Source organism: Odontesthes bonariensis, chromosome 6, assembly GCF_027942865.1.
Source record: "Odontesthes bonariensis isolate fOdoBon6 chromosome 6, fOdoBon6.hap1, whole genome shotgun sequence".
NCBI lineage: Eukaryota > Metazoa > Chordata > Actinopteri > Atheriniformes > Atherinopsidae > Odontesthes > Odontesthes bonariensis.
The window spans coordinates 10,795,208-10,810,680 of NC_134511.1; the positions used below are offsets into that span (position 1 = coordinate 10,795,208).

At 40.3% G+C, this 15,473-nt stretch overlaps 1 protein-coding gene across 1 annotated transcript; it reads right to left on the minus strand.

The window, feature by feature from the left end:
• Positions 1–4,380: 4,380 nt before the first annotated feature.
• LOC142382809 (ferritin, liver middle subunit-like) lies at positions 4,381–5,298 on the minus strand. The gene has a single exon (XM_075468930.1). It carries the CDS (start codon positions 5,095–5,097, stop codon positions 4,591–4,593), a length of 507 nt encoding a protein of 168 aa, XP_075325045.1. The 5' UTR covers positions 5,098–5,298; the 3' UTR covers positions 4,381–4,590.
• Positions 5,299–15,473: the final 10,175 nt, after the last annotated feature.

Sequence of the window (15,473 nt, forward strand, 5' to 3'; positions counted from 1 at the left end):
CTTCTGGAACAGATGAGACCAAAGTGGAGATGTTTGCTCATAATGCACAGCAGCACGTTTGGAGAAAACCAAACACAGCATCCGATGGATCACTAACGGCGGGAGACGTGCTGCTGAGCAGTGCTGCACAGTGTGTTATAATCATGTTCAGCAAACCAGCCAGTGCAAAAAAAATTTGCACAGTGTTTTTCCAAACAAACCGAGTAAGTAATGCTGTTGCATGTGGATAATGTTAGCTAAATGTTGAACAGTTAATACATGCCAATATATCAAATTTAGTTATGCTAGGAATAAACTCATTCCTCTTTCATTTCTGTGCAGAACTCATGCTCACTATTCCTTTAGTTTCACATAATTCAAAGACATCTTTATTGCCACAATAGAAAGAGCAGAGGCCAGCAGCAGGGACGATGATGCTGGGTCTTCACAGGTAAGGAGAGAACCGTGGTGAAGTTGGTTTGATATTAGATATTCGGATATTCGACAGATATTCACAACAAGGAAATAAGGTGTCTTTTTTTCCCAATGACTCCAAACCAATGCAGAATTGTTCTCCTATGTAGTACCAACCACACACCCTTTTTTTTTTTAAAGCCAATTGTATGCACATTCTATTTTATATGTTTTTATTTTAAGGAAACGCCATTATTTCCTATAGGGAATGGTCTTTTTTTTTCCAATACCTCCCAAGCCTTGTGACCTAGTGACTCCAAACCAATGCAGAATAGTTCTCCTATGTAGTACCAACCACACACATTGGTTTGGAGTCACTAGGTCACAAGGCTTGGGACGTATTGGGAAAAAAAAGACCATTTCCTATAGGAAATAATGGCTTTCCCTTAAAAAAAAACAACAACATATAAAATAGAATGTGCATACAATTGGCTTTAAAAAAGGTGTGTGTGGTTGGTACTACATAGGAGAACTATTCTGCATTGGTTTGGAGTCACTAGGTCACATGGCTTGGGAGGTATTGGAAAAAAAAAAGGCACCTTATTTCCTTATTGTGAATATCTGTTGAATATCCGAATATCTAATATCAAACCAACTTCACCACGGTGAGGAGAGATAACTTTCTGAGAAAAGATTGTGACAACCTGCTCATTTCTGGAGCTGTGTTGCACAGTTTTCGTTTCTCTTATTGTTATGCCATTACGAACACGCCCCAAGCACGGCCGTATACTCACCTGGGTGGTCCGTGTTCAAGTTGAAGCCTCATTTTTCTTATTAAATGGCAGTTTACCATTGACGCCAGAGGCGGACAAACAGTCACAAGCGCGCATTCCAGATAGGAACTCTTATTTTTGGCACAGCGCTGAGGCTGTTCAGTCCCTCACCACTGAAACTCCGCACAGAAACGGAGCCTATCTCCTATTTCCATCTGACTTCTACACTCTCTTGCTGTGGAGTGGAAGAGAGTTGTGCAAGAGCCCGTACCTCCTTTGAGGAGACACGTAAAGACGTTTTTTTTTTTTTCTACGGATTTGATTGTTCTTTTTTTTTGTTCGTTTGTCATTTAATCAATTAAAGGTCGACACCTTTGTGTGTTCGGTCCTTATGTGGCCGTTTAATATACCAAAAGTATTTAAATTAAATGATCCTATTTGTCAGGGGGGATACATGACTGGCACCCCAGAATTTTGTTGTATTGTTTTATTTTTTTTATGAAATGCTTTTGAAAACTGTCACATAAAAAAAATTGTCAACATTTTATTCCAGGACCAAAAACCATGCATTTGGCAACGGCATAGCTACCCAGAGTCCGACCCTTACACATCATGTTCAGCTCTTGTGTATGGTGTAAGCAATGGGCCAAAAAGATGTGTCCATCTGTGCAAGTAATCCGTGCATATTTGGGAAATGTGTGCGTCTTTGGTTGTAGTTGAGCATAAAACAAAATATTTGTGATCTCTAAAAATGAGTCCATCTGTGTTTTTACTGGGTTGTGTTGTAATATTTGTCAGAATACAAATTGAAAAGTTACGAGTTGGAAAGTTACGAATGCAAAAGTTACACATTCAAAAGTTACGAATACGAATTTCTCAAGTGCAAGGAAAGGGGACACATATATGTCATTGCTGACGTCATCACGCCACAGGCATCACCCAGAGCTATTGAGAATGAGGAGTTGTCGTCATAGTACAGAGCCCCGCCCCTATCCGCCATGTTGGCAGAATGCTAGCGAGAAAACGCCATTCTCTCCGTTCATTTACATTGTACGCGTGTGTTTTTAAATCAGTAAGTTTAAACAGAGCGGAATTGCAAGAACATGCCTGGAAATCACTGCTGTGTGAAGAACTGTTCCAGTACCTCACATAATACGTTTGGGAAACATAGGAACAACAAAATACATATTTTTCGGTTTCCTAAATGGATGCAGTATCAGGGAGAGCAGGCGTCTGACCTGACGAGGAGACGCCGGGTTGCCTGGCTGGCTGGACCTTACTTTCGATTGCACCCCTCCGTCGATGAGAGTGTGTTCTCTGCATTTTCACTCGGGTACGTTATCTAAAAATCTCTTTATGTTGTTGTCTCTTAAAGCTACGAAGTTACTTTATGTTGTTGCAAACCCTGAAGTGCACCTGACGTTGCTGCCTAGCGAGCTAGCTAACTAGCGAACTGTTGCCTCTTCGAAAATGCTCAATTTGCAAACTGTTGCCTCTTCGAAAATTAATGTTAACTACCCCCTAATGTGGCTAATGTGTTAATGTGTACCCCTTCAGCCCTTTTGTCATACCATGAGCAGCATTACCCTCTCAGTCTGTATCTTTATTTTGCATGTGTTCTGTGATGGGTTTGCCATTGATTGCAAAGGTTTTTGTTCATAAACTATTTATTCTGCTGTAGGTAAGCCATCATATGAGATGTTGGAGAACCACGCTGACTGGACAAATTCAGATTTTTACATTCAACTGTACCTGTGCTCAAATGTGAGGGTGAAAACCTAATGCCTTTAGATAAGATTGTCACTGTTTGCTGTGCCTTAACGAACATGTGCAAAAGTGTTGTTTGAGTTCATTCCTCATTGTTCATTACTTTTTAATTTGTTTGAAATAAATGTTTGAGTGCCTTGTTCATTACTTTTTAATTTGTTTGAAATAAATGCTTGAAACAACTTGATATGGCTTAACAATGTTTATTAACAGAACAGGAAAAAAGAATAAGGGCGCAAGGTGCAGAATGCAATATACCTCTAGGAAAAGTTAACAGTGCAAAAGAACATGTGTGCATTCAGAATAAAAAGTATAAAAATTTCCAGCATGTAAACATTGACAACAAGCAATAATAAAATAATACTGTTACTAGTGCAAAAGAACAAAAAAACACTATTCAGCACAAGAAGAGCAAAACCGTTGGCGTGTCAGCGGAGGGTCTGTCCACAAGCCCCACACAACTGAAGTGATACCACTGGACTGGTAAGTGGAGGCTCAGAGTCTCCGTGAATGCAGGACCTGTAAAATAAATAAAGTTAAATAAACTAAACATTAAAAAGCATTTATTTCAAGTTACAGTCTACACTTTAGACACATTGATAATGGCGGTAATCTAACCAGGACATGTACGCCTTGCAATCACACATAAGTACCCTAGCCAACCCAGAACTGGTTTGTTCACTTTGCAGCCCCCAACACCCAAGACAATAACCTGCTACAGTATGTGTCGTTGGGCTAAAATCAAATGACAACTAAATACCTAAACATAAGCCTTAGCATACATCAAAACATTGGAAACGTTTGTGTACATTGAACATCTCGTTAATCTAGTGTTTACAAAACAAGTCGCAGTTAATTACGTTGTCATTTTGGTCAAGAAGTGTCTAAATGCAATGTAATTACAACACACTAAAACGCATGACAAGAACCTTACCTTTGCCAGTCCAACGCTGTTATCATCACCAGAGCCACCTGGAGGCTTGTAGATGGCCAAGTCCTGCACCCAGCCACAGCAGAAAGTCTCGTACAATTCCAAAGATTTGTGACTTTTAAACTCCTGCATAGTGTAGTAACTTACACCAAAGACAAGATAATTGACTATGTCCATATATGTGCACGGAGGTAACTGGTCCAGGTCTCTGTGCCATTCTGCTGCAGGGAGCTCGTAAGGATCAATATTTTGGATGCTGGACAGTTTCTCCAAATACCGCTGCTTTGCGCTTGTAATAAGCTTGTCCCTGTAAGGTCCCTTTTCTTTCGCCTTATCTCTCTCCATTGCTTTGCTTTCTTTCTTTCTTTTGTATTCGTCTCTGCCCTGCCGAAATGATAAATGCGGGAAGATATCCATTAAATTAATGGCGTTGCCCCTGGCAACCAATAGATTCTTCTGCCAACATGGCCGACCGGCCGACCGGAGTCACGTGACTCCTCTTTTTTTTTTTCTTTTTTTTCCAGTTCAAAATGTTTATTTTGATTAAAAGAGCAAACAGCCCCAGTAAGGCATACATGCAAAACATTTCTTCCATATGACATTTAATACCAAAAACTTCCAAGCAACTTCAGATTTGAAAATCATGCTCAGTGGATGAACAGCTGGAGAAGCGAGTTTGGTACAAGGCCAACTGCAGCGCCTTTAGCTCTTGCCTCCCAGGGAGTGTTAGTCAAACAGGTATTCTGCCATCTTGTTGTTGCCAGCATCCATGCGGGTGAGGTTGGCGATGTAGTCGCCAAGCTTCTTGATGGCCTCCACCTGCTCGTTCAGGTAGTGGGTCTCCAGGAAGTTGCACATATGAGGATCGCTGTGCTCAGACGCCAGCTTGTGGAGATCCAGCAGAGCCTGGTTGACATTCTTCTCCAGCTGCAGGGCGCACTGCATGGCCTCTAGACCGCTCCCCCACTCATCACGTTCAGGTTTCTTGACATCTTGGAAGAAAATGCGCCCTCCTCTCTTGTTCTGGAAGGACAGCAGCTTGTCAGCGTGCTCCCTCTCCTCATCACTGTTCTCCTTGAAGAAATGGGAGAAACCTGGAAGGGCCACATCGTCACGGTTGAAGTAAAATGCCATTGAGGTGTAGGTGTAAGAGGCAAAAAGCTCCATGTTGACCATCCGGTTGATGGCGGCTTCGCAATCGCGGTGGTAGTTCTGACGCACTTGGGACTCCATTTTAGCTGGCGTAGCTGTTGCTTTTTGTTATCAAAAACGGTACAAAAATAGAGCTTTACGTCGACTTTCTCCAGTAGTGTTCAAGTACAAAAGAGGTTCTATAAATCAAAAATGCCGAGCGTTCGATATAAAGAAGCGGGTCGAAGGAGGAGATTCCGTTCAAACACTGTTGAAGCAAGAACTCCTTGAAGCTTTCTACCCTGGGCTGACACGTGACTCCTCATTCTCTATAGAGTTACAGAGTTGCGACACGCTTTGAAGTCGCCGCTTGGGCTGTCACGTGGTTCATGTGAGCCTCCGGAGTTCCAAACATCACAGCGCTGTCAGTCAGCGCTGTCAGCTCCGTTAAAGTGATACTCCGGAGTAGATTCAACCTGGGGTCATTTGAACCGTGATATCCAGCAAAGTAGCCCACCCGCAGTTTTTTCGATATTGGCTGAACATCAGCCGAGTTACAGAGTTATCCCGAATAGCTTCGTACAAGGGTTAATGGATCCTGGCAGTATCTCCAAAATTACCACACTAAAATCACATGCCATGACACCAAACTTCTACAGTAGTACAAATATGGTCTGTACTCACCAAACGATGCATTTGGAAGTTTGAAAATAGTCCAGGAGTTTATTATTATCAACACAAGCCTGATAGCTTCTCTGCAGCTAAAGCTGCGTCGACGTCACTTCAGGGAGCTGGGAGCTTCAAAGTAAGATGAGGGTTGATCTACTACTGTAGACAACAAAGTATATGCTATATTCTACATGTTTTTTTTATGAATGTTTATGTTGTAGAGTTGTGAACTTATTTTATCAATGGAGAAACTGAGCAGCCTTGCTTTGTTGTCTACAGTAGTAGATCAACCTTCATCTTATTTTGAAGCTCCCAGCTCCCTGAAGTGAGTCGACGCAGCTTTAGCAGCAGAGAAGCTATCAGGCTTGTGTTGATAATAATAAACTCCTGGACTATTTTCAAACTTCCAAATGCATCGTTTGGTGAGTACAGACCATATTTGTACTACTGTAGAAGTTTGGTGTCATGGCATGTGATTTTAGTGTGGTAATTTTGGAGATACGGACCAGGATCCATTAACCCTTATACGAAGCTATTCGGGATAACTCAGTAACTCAGCTGATGTTCAGCCAATATCGAAAAAACTGCGGGTGGGCTACTTGGCTGGATATCACGGTTCAAATGACCCCAGGTTGAATCTACTCCGGAGTATCACTTTAACCTCAATTACTCGTCAAGAACAATTACTGGTAAGTTTTTTACATTTTTAAGCACTATCTATCAGAAGTATACTCTTAGATATCGTTATTTTTACATTTGGTTAGCATGAAATGTCGATGTTGATGTTAAAAATGTAATGGATTTAGGGACCTAGCTTAAAGCTTGGTAACGGAGGCTAACGTGAGGTAATTAACGTGATCATTTCACTAAAGTCCGTTAACTTTTTATTGTCAGGTGACATAATGTAAAGTTGTTTTGATTGTTAGGTTTTAAAACATCACCAAAATACATTTAATACATTTTTGGTATTTCAGACGTATTTTCTCCAGTAAATTGATTAAATTACAACATTTTTGGCATAGTGAGGCATTAGCTGACTGGTCTTTAAATAAGTAAGTTTTTTGCAGCATGACTTTGCAGCTGTGATAATGAATTTATGAATTTCTCTGTTGTTGTTGTCAGGGAGGTCAGCAGATGTGGTGGTCGCTGCTGTCATGCTGCCATGGATCAACCCTCATTAGAGCTTCAGCCGATTTATACAATGTCCAAACGCTTAAATTTGATCAAATATATTGTAATGACCTCACGGAGGCTCTGAGACTGGCAGTTGCCGAACGGCTCTTTCTTTATTAAGCAGTACAACTGCCAAACACTGGCGACTCGCTCTGTCCTGCGCCGCAACCAACCCCAGGAGAACACCAAACCTGCACACAGACTGGCCCACCCCCACTCCTCTCCCCCAATCACCAGCCCACACCTGAGTGACATGACCTGCGGTCCAGTGATTGACAGGGAGAGGAGGAAACAAGCCAGTCCGTGTGCTTTTACCTTCATTCTGGGTCGTTACAATATTTAATTACTGCAGATTAATCTACCCAACAGTATAAATAGCAATAAAATAACTTATTTATTAAGGCTTGTTTTACATTTTCCATGATGACATTTTATAATAAAATGTTTGGTTTAAACCCGGATTTTTTTAAGTAAGCGACGCACCTCCACGTTATCAGTGCTAGTGTAGAGTAATTAATAAATTATAAACAGCATAGTTTGTGCCTGTATAAGCTTGCCCATAGGAAACCGTTTCATGGCCGAATATCTCAAGAGAGCAGCCAGACGCCTCGCGAATATCTTCGGAACAGCTCCAAATGTTCAACAACAAGCAGGGGTGAGTAGAACATCATGTTATAATGTGAAATCAAGGGCCCAATGTCAAAAAACCGGTCTTATCCTTTAAATCTGTTTTGTTTATTTTTTTCACAACTGACACATTCATTTTGTCGTTAATATGGTTTTAACTAGAAAAAAAGTTAAATTCCTATTTTAATCCATCCATTATACCCGCTGAATCCGTCGGTCGGGTCGCGGGGAGGGGGCATTGTCCATCTGACACCAGAGAGAACAAACAGACTGAATGCAATGGCGATTTTAGGTAGTGGCCAAGGGTGGCCAGGGCCACCACTGAAATGTCATTGGTCACCCCGATGGCCACCCTAGATCTGATAGGTAATTGATCAAGTTCGTCCACACAACAAACAAGAGAAACGCTGTCAGTCAATGGTGATGGCTGGCTGACGGATCAGTTTTACATTTTGAACTAACACAATAATGGTCGGACTGATGCTGCAGAGAGCTGATTTCTGATCAGTTTTTCGAGTGACCATGCAGGTCTGGGCGGCTATGGCTTATTTTATCGTTCAACATCTGGCAACCCTGCTCAGTAGTCAACGCGAGATGAACACTGCCTGTCACCTGCAGCTCCCGCGAAACAGGATCAGAGAGACCGCATCCATTAACTGGATTTATTGGATTCATACAATAAGGTATGGTAATATAATGATTTATGTCGTAATTTGCTCTGAGTGTGCAGGGGAACTTTATTCAGCAAACTTTATGTAAGAGGAACAGCTAAAAGACGAGAGGAGGGCACATGTTTTAGCTAAAACCGCAGCCTGCAAACCAGTTAGTCAGTTTCTTTTTTGTTGTTGCTAACAGGATAAATTGAATATGAAACCGTTCAGGATAGGAGCAGCATACATTTCTCGAAAGTTGGGTACTTTCATGAGTAGGATACAGACAGCAGTAGGCTAGCAGCTAATTTATCCTGCTGTATGTCAAAACCTAGCACATGAAGTGAACGTTTGAAGTAAGCCGGACTCTGAAGTTGTGGTGATTTTGACAGTGAGGAGCCTCTTGTCCGTGTCTTCAACCCATTTGAAGAAGTAACAACTATAGTTTAAGTAAAGTTGGAGTGAATCATTGAAGTGAAGTCCAGATCACGGTCACCAGCCCCCTGTAACCCACAGCGCAGGTCTACTTCAGAGTGTGACTTCACCCACCCATAGCTAAACTTGCGGTACATATTTGACCACAAATGTATATCGTAATCCTGTTGTTCAAACGCAGCGAAAATAAATTGTCATTCACACAAAATCATGATACATTCATCAAAGTGTAATATGGTTTCGAAACGTTTATAATTCCTCATAGATAGAAGGCGCTGTACAAAATAAAAGTATTGTAACGACCCAGAATTAAGGTAAAAGCACACGGACTGGCTTGTTTCCTCCTCTCCCTGTCAATCACTGGACCGCAGGTCACGTCACTCAGGTGTGGGCTGGTGATTGGGGGAGAGGAGTGGGCGTGGGCAGGTCTGGTGCTCTCCTGGGGTTGGTTGCGGAGCAGGACTGAGAGTCACCCGTGTTCTGTGATTGTACTGCTAGTGTAAAACTTAATAAAGAGCAGTTCGGCAACCGCCGGTCTCAGAGCCTCCGTGGAGTCACTACAGTATTATTATTATTATTGTTTTCAAGCCAGTTTGGGTCTCATTCATGAAACGGATTTGCACAAGAAAATCTCCAGAGAACCACTAGCTACGTTTTACCTCATGTCACGGTTAGCCACAAGATAGCTTTTCAAGCCAGTTCGGTAACTAGATAGCTGGCGCTACCCAACTGAAAAACGTTGAGAACTAGCTAGCTACTGGCTAGCCTTTGACATGAGCTGAAACCAATTGAAGTTGTGGCATTTCATATCATATTTTGTTCTATGAACCGTTCTTAAAAAGTCTGCTAGTTGGCGTTGGCTAATATGCTAGTGGTGGCTAAGGCTAGCAGAATTTCTGTGTTTTTTGGAACCATACCGGAGTTTTTCAGCTCTTAAACTCATAAAAAATCAACTGCGTTCAACTACGTCAGAGAACAGACTCACAGGTTTATAGCAATTCTCAGTTTGAGATTGAGTCTAAACGTGCAAAAAATTAGATTTGGATGAGTTTGTTAAGAGATTTGCTGCACAGCAATCGTCACATACAGCTTCTGTAAATTTGATACTGAATAGCAATCAGTTGATATACATATTTTGTTATTGTTAATGGGGGGGAAACATTTCTGCTGCTACAATAATCCCAAGGGAAACACTGTTTTAATGTACTAAAAAGTGGAATGCTCATGTATGTAGACCAAATATTGAATTTATCACACTTGGGTGTTGAAAAAAACTGTTGCATATGGGCTCATATAAAGTACAAAGTACGATGGGCTTCCTAAAAAAATTGCCACCCTACAATATATGCCTGCCACCCCTCTACCACCCCATGAATAAATCTCTAGAATCGCCACTGACTGAATGACATCTTCTACAGATAGAGTGTTTGGGACAACAGGAGTAAGTCCTGGGAACAGACAGTAACATCAGGCTCTGTTGAGCTGGCATGATTCAGTATTTCTTTAGCACAAGTTTCTTGTGTTTATATTGAATAAAGTAGGACGAGGTAGCTGCATGCTAGCAGGGGTACCCTCTACGATTTAAAATGGTGATGAATGTATCTCTGCCGCTCCAAAAAAGAAAAACGTTGATTAAAATACATCGTCGGTGAAGTGATCAATGCACATTATGGGTCAATATTTACCGAAAATTGCGTCGTAAATGTTAAAGTTATCGTTTTTGTGCTCCGTTCCGCTAAGACCCGTTCAAACTGATTGACAGCGCTGTGATGTTTGGAACTCCGGAGGCTCACATGAACCACGTGACAGCCCAAGCGGCGACTTCAAAGCGTGTCGCAACTCTGTAACTCTATAGCTCTGGGTGATGCCTGTGGCGTGATGACGTATATGTGTCCCCTTTCCTTGCACTTGGGAAATTCGTATTCGTAACTTTTGAATGTGTAACTTTTGCATTAGTAACTTTCCAACTCGTAACTTTTCAATTTGTATTCTGACAAATATTACAACACAACCCAGTAAAAACACAGATGGACTCATTTTTAGAGATCACAAATATTTTGTTTTATGCTACAACCAAAGACACAGACACACATTTCCCAAATATGCACGGATTACTTGCGCAGATGGACAAATCTTTTTGGCCCATTGCTTACACCATACATTGCTTACACCATACATTGCTTACACCATACTTGTGGGCATGTGGGAAGAACCTTCTCTTATTTCCAAAATGACGGGCTTCAGGTGCAAGCACTTTTGAGAAGTGGGTTCCAACGCAGTCCCCTTTAAGGCCACCAGAGGGATACGTTCTACCGAGGGCTGTTTTGGACAGTTTTAGACATGCAATTATCTTTGCATTATTCATTTTTGGCTGTTGATTTAAACATCTTTGATGGCAACAGATATGGTTAATCAGATGAACTTCTGTCGGTAATTCTACTTAATGAGACGCATTTCCTCGTGCTTCTTTATTTTTTAGCAAAAATACCCCCTCCGTAATTTACCTGAATTAAGCTTAATTGCAAACGCAACATTAGTGCGACACTGACAAGACAAACAGAAGAGCAAAAAAACAGCCGCTGATTTTTTTTTTAAACAGATTTCTCTCTCTGAGTCTTTTCTAGTCCAAAAATAAACAAATATTTCTTTCTTTAGTTGTTTACCGCACGGTCTCTCGTCAGTCCCCCCAGGAAACACAACACGCTACAAAGTCTTCTTTTATTGATAGATTTATCCGAAGTTGCATAAGAACACAATAAACACGTCACAAACTGAAAAAAACTACGTCTACACGTGACACAGTGTAGCTCGCTGGTTGCACAAAATCAAGAGGAATGGGAGTTAGAGTCTCCTGTGAACAGAATGTGATCCGTCCAGTTCGGCGATCACACGAGTGCAACAGGAATTGCGTGCGGAGCGCCTGCGTCAGTCAGTCCGCAAGCCCTCACATACTTAAACAGGCTCGCGTCCTGCAGCGTTATTAATCCCACAGCTGCTCACCGTACGGTGGTTCACCTCCCAAACCTCAGCTGCACGGCTTTAAACGACCTTTTCACTGAAGGTGAGAGACATGCATTCATTTATCCAAACATGCATTCACGCTGTAGTCCTCCACCCTGTAGAATCTAGGTTTTTAATCCTTTTTTTTCTTAAATTTTCTAATTTTCTTGTAATATATTGGATCCATTATCTTGCAGTAGGGACTGTTGTGTAGTTATAGCAGCTGCAGCTTTACACAATTCTGAACTCCAATTGGCTTGAATTGGACTCTATTATTGAACTGTCTTGAGATGACAATTGTTATATTTTGGTGCTATATGAATAAAACTGAATTGAAATGTCTCAAACAGGGCTTTATTTGCTTTGACAGATGACAGAAAAGATGATTTAAAAAAGAGATTATTAGCTATTAGAGGGAATCATGTGTATCCTTTTTGATAGAGTGCTAAAATGTAAAGTTTTATGTGTGAAGTAGCACTTTGCAGTTCGTGAAGTCGACAATGCATCGCTTTTCATTTCACCCTTGATTTTGTTTATTGAGTCAAGGTGACAGACTATGAGGAGTGACATAGGATGAAAATGGTTCATTATCATGCCTGTCCCTACTTTAAGTAAAAGTTCCAGATTCCAGAAATCTTCCAGTTTAATGTTTCAGCCTGTGAGATATTGCGGTAGATGTCTTTTGTAGTTTCATTCCATTTGCAAAGTAAATGATCTGTTGATGTTTACTGTAAGCTGCAGCTTTGCGTGCAGAAGTTAGCTAATTTTATTGAGCCACCATTGACATAGCCATTCAGCTACTCCAACAAAATGATGATAAACTTTTATGATAAAGCCAGAGTGTATCCAGTTTCTTAAGTATTGCAGGTTGAAGGATTTTTTTTAAATTTCAGCAGAATGGAATGCTATACTCTGAAGGCTGGCGAGGATAAATTTGTTGGAGTCAGGGGGACCCTTTCTAAGCCGAAACTGTGTCTGGTTGAGCTTCAGAATTGCGGTAAGTATTGCTTTCCTGTTTTAAAAGGATACTTAAACTCTTCTATCATTACATGTTGATTGACAGCTTGTGCTGTTTCCGGACAGTAAACTTGTAAAATAGTCACATAAACCTGATCTGTTCATTAGGTGTGCAAATATCTCCATTGAGAAATTGAAATACGTTACTTTTAAAGCTGTGCACACTGGCCCAAATAAAATGCAGATTTCATGTTTATCATCAGAAATCCAAAGTTTTCTGTTTCGTGACTATTCCACGTTCACCACCACGAGACCGGACTGGTTTATGTGGCTGTTTGCCTGAAAAATAAACAGACAAAATATTGATCATCTGCTTAAAAACTAATGCATGCAGCAGCAGGTTAGAAAGTTCAATCTAATTCTGGATAATTGGAGATGATCGTGGCAATGTTAGATGATTTATTGTATTTTTTCTGTCCACAGACACTGACGTGTTCATAGAGACACGGCAACGAGAGGGCAAAGAACAAATGGCTTTCAAATTCAAGGACAGTCGTGGAAGTTTTGTTGTGAAGGTGGCTGAAAACTCCCTGAAGGTGAATATAAGCCTTTGTCAAAATACAGCACGCATGGGTTTGTTTGCTCGATTCTTTCATTGGAAGCTCAAGAACAAGCCGGAGTAATCTCATATTCTCTGAATAAGCCAAACAATGTGTGTGTGAATCTTGCACCTGCTTTCCCAGACTAATTGTTTTGTCTCACTATGCCTGGATCACTTAAGCCTATTTTAACAGGTTTGTTTTTCAGCATAAACAGTGGACTGAAAATCAAAAAAGCTTTCACTCTTAAACTCACAAGAATTTGTCAAAGGGTAGCCCATAGTTCATTTCAACCCAGTCTCACAGATAAACGTGTAATAGCTACGTTGGTCCACAAGGGAAAACGTGGTATTGTCACAATTTGGCCCCCAAAATTGGTTTTATTGATTTTATGGTTTTATTTGGCCTATTCATTTACACTGCTTCGCAACCAGGGCACGTGACTATCAAGTTTCCCTCAGCTAAAAAAGGAAAATGGCCGACTATCTACCTTTTTTCTGTGAAAAACATAACATTTTAAGAAAGCATCCGCATTTGTATGCATTTCGATAGCATTTCTAGTGAGAACTATGCATCATATTTTCAGAATCTTTGTTCAGAGACTGTAGACGATCTTTCGTTTAGTAGTTTCGCCGAAGATTTTGGCATCTCCTTGAAAAAACGTAAGAATAACACGTTTTGCACCGTTGTTAAGGTGGTTGGTATGGACGCTGCTATCTCAACGTCACCGACCTGCTTCGACATTCCCCATACTTTTTGTTTAAAAGAATAAATATTTATATATATATATCTATATATATATATATATATATATATATAAATATTTGGTTTGGTTTTTTGTTTTTTTTGGTGTTTTTGGCATCAATGGCTGAGGCACGGCAGCCCGACCAGGACAATGCAAAGGAATTTAGGCTGACGTGAAGGAACAACGATTTAATTGTGTGTAGTTACATATGACACAACAGAACTTCTGTTGTGTATGCATTCTAATATGCTTAACTCTGTTCATTTTCATTTTTTTGGAATATGTATTCACAAAAAATAAAAGATAATTTTTTTATCATAAATAATAATATAAGTATATCTATGCACCCTATTTGACTGTTATCAGTCTATTCAATAGACGTTATCAGCACACATCAGTCCTGCTGCATTTTTAAATTTTTTTTATCAGGTTGCCAGAGCTCGTCTTTTATGTTTAGCTTGCCTGGTAGCTATTGTAGCAGTGTGGCTGTTGACCCAATAGAGGCGGACTGGTCACGTAATGCGTAAAAAACGCAGGTACTTAGCGAACCTGGCAACCACTCCGAGCTGCTTAAAGAGCTACTTACCAAAAAACATGACTCCTATTTATGTATGTATGTATGCCGACATAAACATACATATGTCTATATGGTTATATGTGTATCTGATTTGATGGAAGAAGTTGGGCTGATTAATATAGGGATGAAAGAGTAGTAGTATTATACTAGTGAATACAGAGGACAAATAACATACACACACACACACATATGTCTGTCTTTACAGACGATGCATGGCGGTGCAGGGTAGTATAATTGAGGTAAAACATGCCCAGGGGCCCATTGTCACCCACCTATGAGTAAAATAATCCAAATCCAAAATTATGAACATGATTAGGAAAAGGATCAATACCTTGAAGGTTCTTTCTGACCAAAAATGAAAAAAAAATCCAAAGACTTGATTTCATCCAGGCTGGACAATCAAATGGTCTTAGAAACCATACCTGAAAGAAGCTTACACCAAACACAGTTGAAAATTAAACTTTGTTGTAGGACAAAATTAAAGACATTTTTGAAAAGACCTTGACCTGGTGAGTAACATATGTCAGTGTGAAGATTATAAATCAGTCCTGCCTTGAAATATTGACCTCTGAATGTTGACCTCAGTGCAATTTAGAAGGCTTGTTAATCATTAACAGAAGAGGCTACAGATATGGAACCAACTGTTATAGAGAGCTCTTAACTTCAGCTATGTGACTATACCCATATGGGTATGGCCACCAAGTGGGGGCGCTATCAAATATGGTAAAACATCATTTTCACCAATTTCACAGTTGCATATTTAAAATCTGATGACATAAATGTGTTTTCCACCCCTTTAAATCTCTCCTTGTACTCTCAATTTAGTATTTACCACTCCAAATGATAAGAAATACGCCCGTTTTTAAAATAAGTAGGGTTTTAAAAACATATATATACTGAATATATCAAATATCTAGTGCAGCCGAATTAGTAATTATACTTCATTTATATGATTGAGGTTTGAAAAAAGTCAAGATGTTGGTATATGTTAGATATTCTAACTGTTATTGTAGAAATGTGGTTTTGGGTTAGCAGCTTCTTCCGTT